General features: G+C 37.0%; 1 protein-coding gene across 1 annotated transcript in view; it reads right to left on the reverse strand.

The window, feature by feature from the left end:
* PKHD1 (PKHD1 ciliary IPT domain containing fibrocystin/polyductin) overlaps positions 1–20,600 on the reverse strand; it is a 475,560-nt gene that overhangs the window by 58,679 nt on the left and 396,281 nt on the right. The window contains exon 60 of the mRNA XM_007095512.3: positions 485–1,499. Coding sequence (XP_007095574.2) covers positions 485–1,499 — 1,015 coding nt within the window. The remainder of the gene's footprint in view (positions 1–484; positions 1,500–20,600) is intronic.

Consider the following 20,600-nt stretch of genomic DNA (forward strand, 5'->3'; position numbering starts at 1 on the left):
TTTCCCCAGTCCCTATAAGAATTATCATCACCCTCCTCAGGATTCAAGTTTTAGCTTACAGCTCTTTGGAATTATGATAGGTAGTGCTTTTGTCCCTCAAGGCAAAGATCGTATCTGTTTCAACTTAGCAATCCAGGAATCCAGCCTACTACTTAAATTCATTACATGTACATTCTTTCAATAAATGAATGAACAAATGAACTGAAAATAGTTGTTTTAGAAAAATTTCTTCCTTCAGGCTTTTCACTTTAAGGTACTGAAATAGAACATCTTCAACAATCCAAAATATAGAATACTCATAAGAACACAGACTTAATTTAAAAAAGTCTTAATTGAGAATTTATGTCTATAAATGACTCTCTGAGTTTTTATTCTTATCTTCAGAAGCAAACAGATTATGTGACTCAGTGGAAGTAGATTAACATTTGCAATACACACGCTAGAGATCAGCCCTTGTTTAGATGTTTTTATAATTAGTACTTACCCATAGCCAGTGATTCCCTTTGACTGAGTTACCAGTAAGGCGCCAATAGTTGTATTCAGAACATTCTCTAGTACTCCAGTTTGTTGAGCAGTGATAATCTGGTGAGCCAAATTCTGTAATTTCTTACTTGATAAAGATGAAATCAGTCCAGTGCTCCTTATTGTTGCCAGGTCACCAATTTCAATGACTACTACTTTTGAGATGGTTTCCATAGTAGTTGGTGGCGGGATCCTATATGAGCTCGTTTCCATCATGAGAGGTCTACGTTGACCAACTCTGTAATGACTGGCACAAGTCACAGTTGGGCAATTGAGCTTTCTCTTTGCTTTATTGTCAGCAATGGCCTTTAAGGTTGCTTCACTGCCAGGCATCTCATGAATAAATCTGATTTGGTTTTGGCTAACTTGCAAGAAGTCAGTTAGTCTTTCAAGGATAAGGATTTCCCAGCCTTTTTCTAGGACTGGAAATATCACAGTGAAGGCCAAATGAATGGAAACACCTGAGCGTATTTCAATAGGCTCTTGTCCTTGTAGGACAACATACAAGAGGTTATCCAAGATACTGAAATAGTTGGAACCAGAAGACTCATCCAGCAATGAGGAAGTTGATTGAACCAGAACAGGTGGAATGAAACTTTCCCCTATGAAAACACGGGGGCTCTGGAGTTCATGGTAGAATATAGCTAAGAGAAGCTTGGAGGTATTTTTGTTCCCCGACAGAAGAAAACGCAAAACTTGGGGAGTCTGATCCACAAAGCACACCTTGGTGATTTCCCTGATGGGTAAAATGGAATAGAAACTAGATACAGACCCTAAAGTAGAACAAGGGGTATTGGCACTTACACTACTAAAGGTGTCAACAAAACCATTAGTAACAGATACAACTGGATATAACTTCTGCATTGTCCAAGTGGCATCAGCATTGTCAAGAATTAAGATCACCTGGTCAGTTTGCTTGCAGATGTAGCCTTGTATGAAGGGTTGGTATGTGCATTTCTGTTCTTCTCTAAATGTACCTATAAAATAAAGGAAAATAAGTGATGTATAAACTACAATCTCTCAAAGATAATTTGTAATCCATTACTCTTATTATCATCTGTAACCTCATGAAACATTTATTGAACTTTTAAGTGTGTTAGATACTGACTATGCAAAGCAGTCTGGGTAAAATATGAAAGGGTAAAATATGTTACATCACCTGTATTATTTAAAGGTAATAATGGACATAATAGCTAGGTGAAAAAAGAATTGAATAAGTAAAATTATTAAGGAAAAGGAATAATCACTAAGGCCTCCATAGTGGGAAAAGGATAGGGGAGATGGGCATAGTAATATTCGAGTCAATGAAAAAAAAGGTAGATTGAGGGGGCTGGAAAAGAGATTTTATAGAGATATATTAAAATTGAAGAGATATACTGAGTCCAGATTGTGAAAGAGTTTGGATTTCAGACTATATAATTTTCTCATTCTCTTTTTTTCCAAACATTAAGAGTAAAAACAATACAAAAGGAAAAGAAGAAAGTAGCAATTTGGGGAGTCCTGACATTAAATAGAGCCCAAGTTGAGGATTATTGGGGCTAATCAAGACATTTAGACAAACAGCGTTGTCCATTATTCCCATAATTCCTTTCATTTTTTTAAAAAGTAGACTCCATGCCTAACATGGGACTTGAACTCACAACCCCAAGATTAAGAGTTGTATGCTCTACTGACTGAGCCAGCCAGTCACCCCATATTCCCACCATTCCTAATCCACTTGTCTCTGAACCATGAGTAATTCTTATTCTGAATCTACAGGGATAGTTTAACTTCTAACAAACAGAATTCCTTCAATTTAAAAGCAATATTCACAAAATTATCTTGTGTTATTTTCAAGATATTTTAATTTTCCTTCAAGTGCAATGTCATCAATTTAGCCTAAGGATTGGAGCAAAAAAAATCTAATTATTATTAATGGAGGGTGTACTACATTTGGGCATGATACCTCCTCCATATCATACCTTCCATGTGATATATGCCAAAGCTGCCTATGATATTAATAAATTTAATTACCTAAGTGTTGCTTTAGGAGGAGGCCACATTGCATACTTGTGCCTCAACAATAATAGCAACAGTAGTAAAAATATGAGTCAATATTTCAAACTGAATAATGAAATTCTAGCATATCAAAATTTGTGTGATTAAGTGCTTATATTACAAAAGAATTGTGTAAAAGCAATATCTTAATGTTCTGCCTTACAAATACAAATTTAGCAAACAAGTAAAGCAAATCCAGAGTAATGAGGAGAAAGGAAATAATAAATATAACAACAGAAGTCAGTGAAATAGAAAAGAGAGAAACAAAGAAACAAAAACATAGAAAGTAAACAAAGCTAAAATTTGGTTCTTGGAAAACATCAACAAATTAGTTAACCACCACCACCCCCCCAACCCCCCGCTAGACTGATCAAGATAAAAAGAAAGAAGGGTGCCTGGGTAGCTCAGTCAGTCAAAAGTCCAACTCTTGATTTTGGCTCAGGCCATGATCACACAGTTCATGAGATCAAGCCCTGTGTTGACTCTGCATTGACAGTAAGGAGTCTGCTTAGAATTCTCTCTCTGCTGCTCCCCTGCTCACACTTGCTTTCTCTCTCTCTCTCTCTCTCTCTCTCTCTCTCTGAAAATAAACAAATAAACTTAAAAAAAAAAGATAAAAGAAATCATAAATCACCAATTTCAGGGAGGAAAGGATTATTACTACAGACCCTACAGACAAAGGTTCAGACTATTACAAACTTCATGCCAACAAATTCAGCAACTAAGAGGAAACAGACAAATAGAAAACAGACACATGATAAAACAAAAAATTCAAATTGCTCTAATTTTCTTAAGTAAATTGAGTTTACTAAATTAACTACTAAGTTATTAATTTAGAGATTTAATTATCAAATATAAAAGAATGGTCACTTTTACATAATATGTTTTCTCCCTGTGGTCATATAATATGGAAACACTAATGTTAAATCACGAATTGTTTTCAAACGCATCACACCAGTCTGAAGGGAATTAATTGCTTGATCTTAACAGACATGGAAATTGTGCCCTGAGATTCTGATACAATGGTCTCTACTATAGATACATCATTTTCAAATAAGATAGTTAGGTAGACTTACCTCATGAAAAACCCTTCAATCACACTAGTTCCCCTTTTCTAGACTTTACAAATTTTTTTCCTTGTTTTAACACATTTTTTTCCAGTCATGTTGATTCCTGTTGATTAATCATTCACCTTTCCATTCAGTTTTATAGATCTCTGATTTTGTTCTCCCTTCTTTTGATTCAGGAGATATATTGTCTTTTAAAGTCATCTCTACAGATCGCTAAATTTTTGGAAGTGGCCCTAAATAAAATAATCACTCTCTTAGTTGAAATGATTCTCAATCATTCTCTGATATTAGCTATATGTAGTTTGATAAATTATATACACTTAGTAGGCATCAGTGTCCTTAAGGGGTTATTTCTCAAGACCAGGGACTATATCTCCTATTTAAATTACCACAGGGCTTAACACCCTAACTCAAACACAGTAGATGCTTCTTAATATGTGTTAGTTGATTGATGTGTAAGAACTCTTATTTTTCAAATATGTTTTATCTATTCTTGCCAGGTATCTAGTTATAAGATTATTAGTCTATAGCTTGAATACATTTTAAACCAACATATAACAATAATAACTAAATATACTACAAAAAAAATATTGTGAGAATTGCCCCCTGAGTTGGTGCTAATACATGAGATAGCTGAATACTTTGAGAAATCCATCTATTTTCACATGAAACCTTAAGATTGAAATTATGACTGATTATATTTATATTAATTTTCTTATGTTCCTAAATTACATTGATTTGACCCTAAAAGAATTCTGTTGTGACAAAGCATTTTTTTCTTGACTAATTCATTAAATAAATACAGATGGAGAAACTTGAGGTTTTATTTATTTCTATTCCTGATGTCAGGTGCCTTCCAAAGCTAAAATTAAAAAAAAATGGGATGATTTATAATGTAATTCAAATATTCTTTTATATAATAAGGTATAGGAGCTATACTAGTAGAATGCACACCTTCAAAGTAGTCCTGTGATAGAGTTCTTTTCATTCATTTATTTATTTTTATTTATGACTCCGAGAAGCTAGTCCACTAGAAGGCTGGACTTCCAAGCCATCTCTACCCTCAGCATCCAAAGCTCCCTATTCCCTTTTTCAGCAATGACATTGAAAGGAGCAGAATATGATAAACAACCTATGTTGCAGGTGAGACCTTAAGAGGAAAAATAGGAAGGAGAAAAGAAGGGTTTGAATAGGAAGGATAAGAGAAGGTTTGAATGCACAAGTTCCAGAAAGCACAATCTGTGCTTAATGTCTGTGTTGCAAAGCACATATACACACTGGAGGATCTAGGACTCAGGCCCACGAACAAGCTCAGGAATAAGATGAGAGAAGTCACTGTCAAATTTTCATAATCTGTTGGAATTTTGTATGAGTTAGATTATGAACCCCAGAAACCCAGGCAAGAAGTTTAATAAACATTTGCTGAATTCCTTTTGCATGCTTAATCTGTTAACAGGAAGAAGATTTTGTCACTATGTCACCTCTCTCTTCACTGTTAGGAGTGAGTTACCTTGTCATTATTAAGCACTGTGATGTGATTAAAGATTAAATGCCAGGCACATATGGCTACTCAGATATGCAGGAATTATTTGTTTATTTAAACTTAGTTATCTTTCTTATTCAGATTAACTAGTGCAGTGCCAATTATATGCATTGTGCCTATTCCTAATGTCTTTCTTTTTTATATTTTGAAACTGTGTGTGAATATTTTACTTTAAAAGGAACACATGCTTTCTGATGTCTGAGACATTTGGTTGGAGACTTAACACTATGATCTCCATGAAGTCAAATTACTATTTCCTAAGTAAAAAAAAATTCATGAAGCATTGGTTATTATAAAATATTATCTCTATGCTTTCCTTCCAATACCCCCATAAAATGGAAGACATACCTGTTTGATCCAATTTCAGTATAAAGATTTAAATTATTTGTTTCAGTTCTTCTTGACAAAATATAAAACAAACAGGACACTTTTTTCTCCAAAATCAAATACCCTACAATTTTTGCTATCCTATGAATAACAATATAGAAACCTATAATAAATAATGTATTAATGGGGAGACTTCATGGCTCAGTCAGTTGTGTGTCTGACTTGATTTCAGCTCAGGTCATGACTAGGGACATGGGATTGAACACTGCATTGGGCTCTATGCTAAGCATTGAACCTGGCTGGGTTTCATGTCTGTTCTCATTTTCTCTCTCTCTCTCTCTCCCTCCCCTCCCCCCCTCTCACCCCCACTGCCCCTCTTCCCCACTCATGCTCGCTATCTCCCTTTCTCTAAAATAATAATAATAATAATAATAATAATAATGCATTAATTATATTTCAAGGCCCTGCAGCTTAGGAAAGAGTGATTTCTAGCCCACATGTCTCAGAAATCAGAGCTGAGTTTGTTTGACAGTAGCAGGAGAAAGATGATTGGGATGTGATTGCCCCAACTCTTTGTAAAGGAAATAAAGCTACACACAAATAACAATTACCCACTGAGAAAATAAATTATTTACATGGTGGATAAATTATTATAGTTAAGTAGAAAATTTTTCTTTCTTAAGGAAGTTAAAACAGACAAAACCAAAACAAAAAAACAATTCCACTAAACCATTATATAGTCATCTCTGGTAGTAAAGGCTCACTTCTAGTAGGAATTTCTGCCTTAGAGTTGTGACAGTAAGGATTCTATACAAAGGAAGCGCCTTATGCAAGCTTTAAGGTGGGTTCTTTTAAAATGATACTTAAGTTTATTGAATTACATCAATCTAGCATTCAAGATGAGATTGTGAAAAGCAGCTAGTGCATAACTATGATAATTCAGAGCTCATAACATGTACTATGAACTTGTGTTTAGACTTGTATTTAGACCCTAGCTGAAATTCTGCAGATTAATAGAGAACCCATAAAAATGGAGAGACTGGTATTGGGGAAAACGGAAGAATGACAGAGTAAACTTGAGAAGCTAAGGGAGAACAGTGTCCCAAGCCTTTTAAAAACACGTGGGATATGGTAGGTCAAAAGACTCCATGTCTTTTGGAGCAGAAAGACAGACAGAAAGTGTTTGTGCAGATAGAGATGGAAGACTGAAAGCACTCATCGGCTGGGACACGTGAGGCAAGACAAGGTCATCAACTGGAAGTGTGAGGATGTATATTGGGGGCTGGGGATGTGTGAAGAGAGGATGGGTAGAATACTTGCAGATTGAGAAAATTTGAAATGGTCATTGCAAGAGGGGTGAACCCAGTCTTTCTGTATTTTAGTGCTTGTACAATAAGTGAATGCTATTTAAAATGAGAAATAGGGGCGCCTGGGTGGCTCAGTCAGTTAAGCATCTGATTTCAGTTCAGGTCATGATCTCGCGGTTTGTGGGTTTGAGCCCCGCGTCGGGCTCTGTACAGACAGTTCAGATTCTGTGTCTCCTTCTCTCTCTGTCCCTCCCATGCTCATGCTCTGTCTCTCTCTGTCTCTCAATAATAAATAAACATTAAAAAAAATTAAAATGAGAAATGTAAACCTCAGAAGTACTATAAACATGATAAAATCTAGGGAAAATTAATATTATTAACTAATTACCCAGCATATCACAGTATTACTTTTTTCTATTTTTTGTTTGCACACTTATGTGTTGCTTTTTAAAATGACAACAATGTTGTAATATCTTCTACAGGAGGATAGAAAGGTAATTCAGTCTTGCCTTTAACCTGGAAGATTGACATTTATTTTCTATCACTAGGAGTTCAGAAAAGTTACTTTTAGCTTCACAACTAATGATTGGCAATGCATCAATGTTTAGAGTTATTGTCAAATGTGGGAAATTCCTTACAAAGTTTTTGTCATGTAGGAGAGCTGTAATACCTGGATAAATTTTTATAGAGTAACTTTTGTGGCATTGTCATTCAAAAACATACTTCTCTACTTCTCACTTTCTTCTCATGCCTTAGAATACATTCATAACACATGAGACCTAGGGGCTGGCTCCCATGTGTCACAGCATGGGTGAGTTGACATAAGTGGCTAGTAAGAACTTTATATGGAAGTGAATTGGGGATGCCTGGGTGGCTCACTCAGTTGAGTGTCCAACTCTTGGTTTTGGCTAGAGAGCACTAGCTGCAGAGAGGGGCAGAGGGAGAGAGAATCCTAAGTAGGCTCCACATTCAGCTCAGAGACCTACACAGAGCTTGATTCCACAACCCTGGGATCATGACCTGAGCCAAAATCAAGAGTTGGACTCTCAACCAACTGAGCCTCCAGGCACCCCCAGGAAGTCAAATTTCCATCTGCATCAACTAGCCTAGGATTATCAAACAATAACCTTTGAAACAATCAGCCCCAAACAGTTAACATTTGATTAATAACTACTGACTTCCCTAATTATCTTCCCCATTTCCAACTTAGCACCAAATGAAGAAAGCCAAATAGGTGTCTCTAATTAATCACATAAGATGCCCCATTTCTAATTAGCCTGCCTCCAACTTCACTGTGCCAACAACAGCATCCAATCACCATATACCTGAAGTCTTCCTTTTTTTCGACCATAAAGCTTTCTCACTCTCTGCCTTTAAGTCTCTGCCAAATGCAAGTGATGATAGCTAACTCCCTTGCAATAGAAAACTAAGAATAAATAGCCTTTGCTTATTCTCATTTGGGTAGTCTATATTTCCACAAAAGTCAAGGTTTTGGATGAGTTACTCACCTTGATAAGAGTGGTTGCAGAGTTAAAATGGAGAAGGAAACTGTGAACTATTTTCCATGGCTTTCAGGATGAAAAACAGTGCCTACTATGTGAAATAACACACATATCAAGTAGGGAGAGCAGGTAATGAGTCTAATGACATCAGCCTCAGAGAAGCAGGGTTTTTTTACTTAGTGTTAAAGAGCACTCCATGAAAATGTAAAAGTTTGTTGACTCCAGTTTCAGAGTTCCACACAGTACCAGGAGCAAGATTTGGAGAAAGAGAGTCAAAGGTTGGGTAAGCCTATGAAAGAATCAGGAAAGAGATGTGTATTCTGGAGATGTAGATTGTGGTGTTGACTGAAGCAAGAAGGGATGCTATGCAAAATATTTTGTACCCTGATACTCTCTAAGGTGGTGTGGAAGTTGGTAAGTATCAGATGGGTCCTATAGATTTCACAGCGTGTCAGTGGGGGACTCTGGTTACTACTTAAATAAGTCTCAGGTACCTAGATGGTGAAGACCCAGGGTTGTTTCAACTAATATAAAATGGTTGCTCAGGAGAGCTTCAGGTACAGAAATATCTGACAGGAAGTCCACAGACTAATGGAAATGGTACCTGGAAGGGGGACAGGATGGAATAGGGATTAGAATGGCAGAGAAGACTTATTACTTCACTACAAAGATGCCCTCAAGCCCTAAGGTTGGTGGCCCTTCTTCTCTATTATTTCTTTCCTTCCTTCTTCCTTCCTTCCTTTCTCTTTCCCTTCCTTCCTCCTTTACTAAAATTTCCTCACAGCATGTTTTATTACCCCTAGTTCATAGACAGAAAAAATGACTCACAATTTTGCCTCACATAATTACTTAGTAATAGTAATGAGGAAAAGGGGGAAGAGAAAAGCACACTTGTAGACTTCTACCTATGCTTCTGGAAAAATTAAACATAATCCAAATGACTTCATTTTGGCTTGTATTTAGATGCAAGGTCAGCTGTGATGAGTAATACTAGTAGATAAGTGCTGTAATCATCAGGAATTCTCTCTACACAGTCTTGTGAAAGCAACTCACCGAGAGGTTTCAGTTATTTGTCATATCACATACTTGGTGAGAGTCCATTTGCTTTTGTATACTGCCACTTGGGCTTTTTAACGTTTTAGCATACGATCCCTGAAGTCTAAACATATAGCTACAGGGGCACCTAGGTGGCTCAGTTGGTTAAGCATCTGACTTCAGTTCAGGTTGTGATCTCATGGATTGGGAGTTCAAGACCCACATAAGGCTCAGCACTGACAGTATGGAGTCTGCTTCAGATTCTCTGTCTCCCTCTCTCTCTCTGCCCCTCCCCCCACTCACACACTCTCTCTCAAATATAAATATTTAAAATAAAATAAAATCATATAGCCACAAATTTAACAAATCACGTCTAAAGACCGTAACATTGATTATGCAGTTTTATAGCCAAACTTGGAAACCTGGTGTTCATAAATAAGAAATTTTATTTTTATTTCTCCAGCCATTAGCAATGATTAAGAGACTGGGTGGTTTATCAGTATCTTTCCATCCACATTCCTATGTCATCTTCAGAGTTAATCAATTCTAGTATTTTAATTTTGATGTGAGGCAAAAATAAAGCACAGGTAAGCAATGCCTTGGGGTCCCAGAGCTGCTAAGCGAGTGTAGTTCTTAAACGTAGCAGGGAATACACACTAACCACTTAAGAGAGGTGTGCACAAAGCCAGTAGATATCATCATGCACTGTCCCGGCCACAGCTGACAAAAGCCCATGGTGACAGTCTACCTTCCCTTCTAAATAGCATTTCATCATTTCTTCCTCTGGATTTCTTTCCCTCTTGGTTCCCTCAGTTGGGGAAGGTTTAGTTTTAAGTAATGATCATCCTTCTCACTTGTTTCTGTCTTTTCTTTTCCCACCTCTCCAAATGGCCTTATCTGCCAGTCACAATTTTTGTGGTCTGCAATTCTGATCACTTTTAAATGAAACCCATGCTGGCTTTGGTAATCATAATGTCATTTACAATTTACCACTAAACACGTTTATTCAGTTAGTAGCACACTGGAGAAAGAGAACTCCATATGAACTCACCGTGAAAGGCCTAATCTGATTATTTCCTCATGAAAATCCAGGCAGGGGTGCTTGTAAGAGGGGCTGAGAGGAGAAGGGGAAAAAAGCAAGGTCTGGCCACAGCTGACTTTCATAATCAATGGGAATAGATAAGTGGCACAGCCTGTCAGGGGCGGCCACCCAGTCACCCCAGGGCATTCTTCTCAAAAAGGCAAGAGTGGACAGGACTTAATAAATGCTGAGTGACCAGTGAGTATTTGTTTGGCATATGCTATTGCATTCAAGGTGGACAAGCACAGTGATAAAGTCCAGAAGCTCTTCTGTAAGTGAGGGAAATTAGATTAAGCAGGTTGTATTTGTGTGTGCATGTGTGCACATGAGCCCTTGCTTTGTGTATACTTTAACATTCTAAAATATCCTAGACATACACTATGCTCCATCCACCTTTCTCTAGATTGGAAACCACAGACCTAAACCATAGACCTAAACACCAGGAAAGGAAGTGAGTTAGTTATGTCCGGTGATGGAGGGGAAAGAGGAAGGGGTGTGTGTGTGTGTGTGTATGTGTGTGTGTGTGTGTGTGTGTGTGTGTGCGCGCGCTCAGGTTGCTTCCAGGGTTCTAACAAATATTAACTTTGTGTCAATATTTGTCCTTCCTGTCGTGAAATGAGGATTTTCCACCTCATTTCACATTTGAAAAGAAAATATGCCAAAGGGGTCGTCTTTGCTAGGAAAAAAAATTAAAAGAAAAGGAAAACAAGAAACAACTTCTATCTTTTATTTAGAAAAATGGGTCAGAAGGAAAGAAAAAAAGTATTTTTAAAATAAATGTTTTGACTCAAAGGCACATAAAATCCTTCCATCTTCCCCTTTCAACAAAAGGGAAAAATTTATATGTTTAAAATTGAATGAAATACATCAACATTAATGATTTTTTTCCTCGAGGTTAACATCACCATTTCCCTCAATAATTTTTTTAGCCATTTTGTGATAGATTTCCCAATTTGTGGTACAGTAAAGTATAGGAGATTTTGACAAAAACAAAATATATAATCATTCTCTTATTTTCAAGAAACGAAAAGAAATCATTTACAATTCTTTTCTGTCAAACAACATTTACACCTCATTATTTCTAATTTAACAAATATATATGGCCACAGATCAAATAAAGTGTAGACAGGTTGAATTTATCCCCATTTATATATGTTATTGTAGACCCTCAGGCTATGAAGAGTGAAACTCCAAAATCTCAAAGCTGTGTTCCTAACTAAATACACGGAGAGTAACTGAAATCTTGGAAAGAAGTATTTAAAAAAGTATTTTGTTCATACTAGAAATAATAGACAAAATCGTCCACTTTTTTAGAATGGGGAATTCTAGTTAAAGGTTTAAAAAAAACTTCAAAAAATAATGGCTGTGTGTTATATTTACATGGTGAACTTAGAATGGTGTCTTTATGCATCATAGATTCAATGTAGATGACAGAAACATAAGCTTGCTAATTTGGAGTCTAGAATTAGAGGTATGTAAAGTCTATTGAGTGACCACAATATGGTGTACTAGTCAGTATAAAAGAGATAAGGTAGATATGCTTGCACATACACTCATTGACACAGATAGTATTACAAGAAAATGTAATTTGAGAAACTTAAAGTTCATTAAATTAAAAAATTAGTGTATTTAGAATTCAGATCTAGGAGCTTCAAAATTAAGGTATTTCCATGTTGTCTTTCATAATTTGTTGAACAGTGGTGCTTAGGAACATAGTCTCCCCTGACATCATTCTAACTGAAAAAGCATTCTTGTTAGAATGGTGATTGGTATAGTGAAGTGGCTTCCAATCCATGGGAGTTATGAGGGGGTGGAAAAGAGAAATCCAAGTGCGGAGATAGCAGTATAGGACTATAGGACTACAGATACTGCACAGGAGGGGTGCCTGAGTGGCTCAGTCAGTTTAAGCGTCTGACTTCAGCTCAGGTCATGATCTCGCAGTCCCTGAGTTTGAGCCCCATGTCAGGCTCTGTGCTGATAGCTCAGAGCCTGGAGCCTGCTTCAGATTCTGTGTCTCCTTCTCTCTGCCCTTCCTCTGCTTGCTCTTTGTCTCTCTCCCTCAAAAATAAGTAAATGTTAAAAAAAAATACTGCACAGGAACAGCAAGCTGGAAGCTGTTAGAGGACAAATACATATCTCTGCAGGCATAATGGGAAGATGGACTTCAGGGGCTACAGATTATACTAGGATTTGCCACAACTTCATGAACAATCTCACCAGAGTTCTTGAACCTGTGTCTATTTTCAATAGGAATACATTTCCAATCTAATCTGAGAAAAATAGAAAACTATATAAAACCAACCATTACATGAAGGAAGGATGCCTGTAAGGCTTTCTGTGAAAGGTCTTTCTGTCTTTATTAAGTTCTTTTGATGAGTATTTCCAAATACTTGTTTTCTTTTATACTTGTGACTTTGAGGGGAAAAATGATCAGGAGATTAAGTGATAAAATGACAATGAAGATGAGGGAAGAGCATCAGATTCATATCAAATAGACCCTTCTTCTGAATCAATCATTTTTAAATTAAAAAAAAAAGTTATATTGATAAAGTCCATACAAATTTCAGAAGACTATTTTGTATTACTTTACCATATTGAAATGTCATGTATATTTTGGTTAAAATAAGTGGCTTAGAAAATGTTTTTGTATCTTTGTTATGTGTTGTATTATGATTTGCCCTGCAAACACCAGTGGGCATGTATGGTCTCAATTATGACTTTTATTCTTTGAATACTACATTGAAAACAGCCAAAGCAAATGCAAGGGTTAAGAGATCAGGTTTTCTAGCCAGAGAGATTGTCATTGGACTTCCTAGCTGCAAAACCACAGTCAAGTTACTTATCCATTGACTCAGTTAACTCATTTATAAAAGGGATTGAAAATAACACCCAATCCATAGGCAGATGGACAGGAATAAATGAGATGATATATGTGCAGAGTCGATAACAAACACATGTTAATAAATATAAGCTGCTACATTAACCATAATCAAACAAGGAGTATTTTTAAAGATAGTTTGCTTGGGATGAGCACTGGGTGTTGTATGGAAACCAATTTGACAGTAAATTTCATATATTAAAAAATAAATAAATAAATAAATAAATAAAAAAGAAATAAAAAAAAAATAAAGATAGTTTGCACCCTTCTTTTATGGCACTATCCTTATCTCAAACTATTAACATTTGCCTTGTAGTCTGAAACCACATCTAGAGGTGTTGCAAGCATTCATGATGAACAGTGTTGAAAAGATACAAGTTACAGGTGAATAAAATGCTAAAATGTAGACATACTATCTAAAATTTTAGAAAATATGTGCAGAAAGAAATACATGCACACACACACATACATGTCTCTAAGTAAGATATCTATTTTTTTCCAGCAATAAAGACATCAATAAAAACCTGCAAAATTGAAGATGGTTTCAACCTTTTAATCTAATCTTAACTTTCCCCTTATTCTTTTGGAAATACTCTCCACCTCTCTCCCCCTTTCTCTCCACCCTCGGATTTCTTTTTTGCTAGCAAACCTTGCCTGCCATCTTTGAACAAAGTGATGTTCATGGTTAGATTACAGGCAGGGGCAGCCAACAGCATTCTTTACAAATAGAGGCTGAGCACACTCTTTCCCCAGAATGATAAACCTATCACCTCTCCCGCCCTCAGTTTGAAGCGGCAGCAGTAATTCTGTTGGATGCCAAAACTAAAATCAATGTGCCTGTGCCATGCCCAGCTCTGAGCTGTGGCTGTAATGAGATTTGAATGGGAAGCCCCGGACACAATAAATCTGCGCCATATGTGACCATTTCCTGTGTCAGTTCCTTTCTCATAACCAGTGGAGACTTTTTTCCCCTCTCATGACCCCACACCATGACTCTGAAATCTTTCATGGCTGCTTATGGGCCTCGGGCTTTTTACAGCAGTTGTATAAATAAATGAATTTGACAGCAAACATCATAACAGTTAGCAGTAATGTGTGTTTGCCACAAGTGCCTATACTACTCACTGGAGAAATGGCAGAGGAAACAGCTTGTTTTGTTACCTAAACAAAAGTAGTTTCGTTTGACAAGTGCTGAAAGAATTAGTCAAATAAACTTGAAATCCACTAGGACTGTTTCTGCCAATTCTCCCTGCCAGTGAAATGTTCCCAGCTCCTCTGTGCCCATGACTCACAAGAGATAAATTTCCCTCTTTTATTCTGAGATAAAGATCTGGGCTGGGAATACAAAACCTTTGCCTGATATTTTATATTAATCTCCTTTGCAAGGCAAGACTGTCATTTAGGGGAACTCAGGTACAGCAAAGAGTTTCCAAAGGAACTTGTGGCAGACAGACCAAGGAAGATAGTTCAGGTAGGTAGGAGGGGAGGTGACAGTAATGACCCACCCCACTGATTACCTGTTGAAAGCAAATTGGAGGTTATGAGGGTTTCCTTTTCCTTCACATTTCCTACATTCAAGAAACAAAAATCTCTACACCAGAAATTTGCTAAAAGAAAGCAACTTCATTTTCCCTGTATCTCCACAGTCCCAGGAAAATGAAGTTGCCTATACTGGGGGAATTTGTGGTCAATTTAGATAAGCACAAAAAAGCATAGATTTTTCTCAGTCATATGGATTGGTTGTCTATAAGTCCTTAAATTTTTCTACTCCTCTATGGGAATTTCAATAACTTCTCCATTGTTCCAGCTGTGAAAGAAAGATGTTATAGCTTAGTGATTATTGCTATGGACTCTAGTCCCAACTGCTTAGGTTCAAATCCCAGGTCTGCTACTGACTCTCTGTGTGATTTCAGGCAAGTAACTTACATTCCCCCTGTGCTTCAGTTTTCTCTTTTGCAAAGTAGGATGAAAAATGGTATGGTATCAAGCTCATAAGGTGGCTGTGTCAAGTGTATTTTAAAGGGCTCAGGACACAAAGGATAAATGAGGACATTATGCTAAGTGAAACAAGCCAGTTTAAAAAAATAAATACTGCATGATAATACTTATATTTGTAATAGTCAAACTCATAGAAGCAGAGAATAGAATGGTGGTTGCCAGAGGCTAGAGAAAAAAGGCTCAGAACAGTGGCTGAGACATAATAAGTGTTGTCGTTGTTATTATTATTCCAAACAAAGGAACTTGGATCATGGTCTGTTTAAAAACACTAGAATTCTTCCCTAGGATAGCTTGATGTTGGCAGCTGATCTGGTAAATAAAATTAAAAATGTTGGTGAGAAAACCATAAGAGCACCTTCACTGAAGTCAATTACAATTAGTTGCAAGATATAGTATATCACTATTTAAATAAAAATATCATCTGGACCTTGAAAATATTTTTTACATGTAGGTTATTTTCATTCTTTTTTAAAGTAGTACTCTTTGTCATGGTCAAGTAACTGTTACCTCTAGAATCTTCTTATACTCAACAAAAGTATCACTGATTAGGGGAATAAAAATTGAGAGTTGTTCCCAACTAACAGATCTTAAGCAGAATCTACATTCTTCTCTCTGTTTCTATCTTTTTTAAATTTACGTATTAAAATGGCTCAATAAAGTGTTTTGCTTACGTGATTATATGCAAGAAAGCACCTTAATATTTTAGAAGATATAGATTATAATCAATATAATAGAAATATTTCAATATAGAGAGAGCCTACTACCTACACAATAAATTCCTAATGTCTCTGTCTTAACTGACTGACAAATCCATTTAAATATTCATTTTTCCATATCTAGTCAACTATTTCTGTGGAGAAAGTCAGAAACATTATTAAATGGAACTGTTTAAAAATAAACAGACTCTTTAAGCTTTGCTCTTAGAGCAGTGCCTAAAAATGAAAAGAAGTGTGTCAGCTGAAGGTAAGGAACCATGTGACTTTATAAAACAATGATGAGCCAGGAGCAGGCACAGTAGGTTTTGGTTTTGATTTGCCAGGGTGGGTTTTGCTAGAAAACCAAATACATAAAGTGACATCATCCTATGGTAAAACAGCTTTAATTGAGACTCCTTTTACAGTAAAATAAATTGAAAATCTCATCTTACCATTGATTCCTGTGTACAGGCCACAATACTACATCTAGGAAACACCTCTGAAACTGGTCTATGAGAGAATAACTTTGTGCTCTAGGAGCTTTACTGTTGAGGAAAGTCATCTGACAAAATGTTTCCCTTTGCTACATCTAAATCCTTTTCCAAGATCTGCTCCTAGGAAGCATATTCTGATTCACCTTAGGAATCACAAAGGTGAAGAGCACATGAAATGGATAACTGCAGCTATTCACACTCCACATGGCCACCAAGGATGAATAAACACAAAGCAGAGCCATGTCCCCTTTGATTGGCCACTTCTACTGACTCTCAGTTAGCAAAAGAATACTGCCACCTTGTAAAGTCTGTTTTGCTGAGTTAGAGAGAAAACTGAGAAGGTAGAGAAATTCTAAAAGACCAGTAGGCTTAATCAAGCATTGTGCAACTGTGAAAATAACCTCTCATCTATTTCTTCATCATTTCCTGGATATAGGTATGAACACCTATACAGGCTAGGCTTATCTCAGGAAGTGACAGGCTTGTATTTTCCCATCCTCTTGTGGTTGAGTAGAATCATCATTCCGTCATCTATCATTGAGCAGAGGTAACAAGTGTCTCTTTGGGGCCATAAAATTTAACTGAAAGAGTTTGCAAACTATAGGCCATAGGTCAAGTCCAGCCCACTGGCTACTGTAAATAAAGTTTTATTGGAACACAGCCCATATTATAAACTATTGTAAACTCTCTGCTTTTGCACTGCAACAGCAGAGTTGAGTAATTGTGACAGAAACTCTATGGACTTGAAGGTGAAATTGGAAATGCTTACTGTCTAGCCCTTTACAGAAAATGTATGTCAATCCCTACTCTAAGAGTTCTAAGTCTGTCTCTGAGGCAGTGAGCAGCAAAGTACAAGATGAAGGCTTATCTCAGCCTAGGTCCCTGCCAACCAGAGATAGACAAGAGTAAGCAACAAATAGGCCTTTGTTGTTTTAAGCTATTGAGATTTGCAAGTTGTGCATTATGGCATCCTAACCTACCTTACTCTGATGGATATAGCATCCTTACAATTCTCATGTGTATCTTTTTCTCTGCACATACATAATATATCCTGCTTTAGGGAAGGGAACAAAAAGCATAAGAGGACTTTGTTTTTCTTTTTCTTCTCTTGTTTTTTTTTCTTGTCCTCAGGAGACAGGATGAGGACATGAAATGTTTGAGTTCTCAGTCAACATTTGGACTGGAATTTTTCCCTTCCTAAAGCTTATCCCAATATATGTCTCATTTAATACCTGAGAATCCATCTTCTCTGTTAAAGCTCTTTGAAAATTTGTCCCACAAATCTCTACAAACCTGCTTTCTTTGCCATGGCAATATAAAGATGAAATTTCCTAAATATATTGCACACAGAAGGTTGTTGAAGTAATTAGGGGAAAAGATTTCCATAAGCCCAGAATTGGCATGCTGAAGTCTTTCAGAATGAGCTCCTGCATTTGGGCTTTGGCAGTTCTAATATGGGTGGAAAATGCATAGAGCTGGCTATACTTGCTTATTTTGCTATGTTCAGATCTTCTCCTTTGAGGAAAAAGAAACAGGTCCATTTTTTTGGCAGAAAACTATGTGATCTCTTTCAACCTCACAGAAGAGCAAGCTAACTGGAGAGCCTGACACTGATACTGCTTTTTGGAAGCAGGAAGTGATGGAGGCCATAATGACAGCATCATGTTCCCAGTGTCAGCCATCAAAGGGAGAGCCAAGGGAAATCTTGTCAAGATAAGTGCTGTGACCTGATGGATAGGGACACTAGTTTGAAGATGGCAATTCCAATTTATTTTCTTCTTACTCCTGGTGACCTCTGACAACAGACTACCATGCACCTCAGTTTCCTCATCATACAATAGAAAGCCATATACATGGATATTTACATACAGAGAGATTGCATAAAAGTTAACTGCACTAATATTTAGGAAATACTACAGGGAAAAGTGAATTGAAAGAGGAGGCAGCCACTCAAGCAATCTGCTCGCTGAAGGCAATAGATATGAGCCAGGAGGGAGAGCGGATGGCAAACATGATTGGATTAACCTGCTACTGTTCAGTCATTTGAATAAATAATTTGTAAGGAGACTTTCAATTAAGATGCTGGGCCAGGGGCTCCCAGGTAAGCCACTTCCAAGTCATCTCTCAAGTTCAGTGGCTTCCCTTAAAACTGGTACAATGAAATTCAGCAAGGTGAAAGGGTTTTAAGGACATTTGGAAACTCAACTTTTAGGCACAAAACATAGCCGTATTACTGAGATGCACAATTGGTACCAACATTCAGACAAAATGGCTTATTTATAGCAAAGGTTGTACACAAACTGGGAGGCAAAGTAGTGGCTGGAGATGTAAAAACAGATACTGCAAAACATATCTACAGATGCCAACAAACACTATATACAGATTCAACTTGGGAAAGAATAACTGATTGGGGCGCCTGGGTGGCTCAGTCGGTTAAGCGTCTGACTTCGGCTCAGGTCATGATCTCACGGTTCATGGGTACAAGCCCCGCATCGGGCTCTGTACTGACAGCTCAGAGCCTGAAGCCTGCTTCAGATTCTGTGTCCTCCCTTCTCTCTGCCCCATCCCTACTTGTGCTCTGTCTCTCTCTGTCTTTCAAAAATGAATAAACATTAAAAAATAAAAAAGAATGGTTTAAAAAAAAAAGAATAACTGATTAAGCAAAATTTTAGTTATGCTCAACCATATATAAGATTTAAAAGTTTTTAACAGCTATGTACTATGGTTTATATGCAGGGATACTTCACAATGAGTATCAATTGGATGAAGTCTGGTATAGAATCAGGAAGGCAACAGTGATCCAATGAGTTATCATTTTTAATCTTTGTAAATTCAGGGGTGGTGGTGATGAGAAAAAACAGGAAATGAGTATCATTTTCTAGTTTCTTCATTGTATAGTTCTGACATATTAAGCGCTGATTTAACACTATGTTTTGAGCATTTACCATTATCCTGATTGTGACTTAGACCCTGGGAATATGTAGTTAAAAATAAAAGGAAAATCACAATGCTTGTCTTCATGGAACGTACTTAGAGTCAAGTTTCTAGTTTTAAAAAAAATGCCTTGTTTTCAGATAGTGAACTCAAGAGAAATCTGAGTACAGATATCTGCCTTATTCATCTTAGTATGTCTTGCTCCTGTCTCAGTGCCTAGTACAGTCAAAGGGAAGAAACATCAACATTTTATGAGTGGGTCCTATGCACCAGGTACTGTGAGAGCCATTCAACGTGTCTTATTTTACTTAGTCATCACACCCAGCTGTGGTGTGTTTTTATCGCTTCTATTTTCCAAATAAGGAAACCGGACTTGAAGCTGGACATAAAGGACCCTCAAATGGCAGAGCCAGAGTAGAAGCAGCCTAGATCTCAGAATCATCACCAGGAGCACAACTGCCAGGGGAGCCACCTAGCCTTCTTTAGGCTGAGATGTGAGTGAAAAAAAATTTGTTTTTTTCCTTTTGTTGAACAGAGATTTGGGCATTATCTGCTAACTGGAGTTAATTACTCTGTGTCACACAATATCCATGTTTTATATGAATAAAGAAATGAATAAGTACACAGATATAAAGAACAAACAAGGCTAAGGTCCCAGTTGGTTTAGAAGAGGTATTAACAGGAAAGGCTGGATATCCTGACTTTCTGACCTAGACTATACTTATCATTTAAGGAAACTCCATTTAGGGAGAGTATTGTTGCCCTCTCTTCAAAGTTCACTGAGAACTGGCTACAGATGAGTTTGCCCTCTAGGTGATCACTAGATGGCCAGCTCAAAACTAATTTGGGTAGCCCTTAAAGACAGTGAAAATTCAAAGTTACCCTAAGTTCTGGAAGACAAGAATACAAACAGCATGCCAGGAAAGAAAGTCAGAAGCTATAAGCACCTGGTTTAAACTTTGAAGAAAGAGTGGCAAAAGGTCAAGAGCCTATTTATAATTCCTTAGGGATAGCTCATGTGCTTTCTATTGGACCTGCTCTGTGTCAAAGGCCAATTTCCATCCAGCACAATACACTAAGTTAGTTATATGAATATTATTTTAAGAGAAATTCACACACTGAGTCAAAAGCAAAATTAGACCACATCCATCATTGGGGACTTTTATCATTCCAGCAA

This window comes from Panthera tigris, chromosome B2 (assembly GCF_018350195.1).
Source record: "Panthera tigris isolate Pti1 chromosome B2, P.tigris_Pti1_mat1.1, whole genome shotgun sequence".
Taxonomy (NCBI): Eukaryota; Metazoa; Chordata; class Mammalia; order Carnivora; family Felidae; genus Panthera; species Panthera tigris.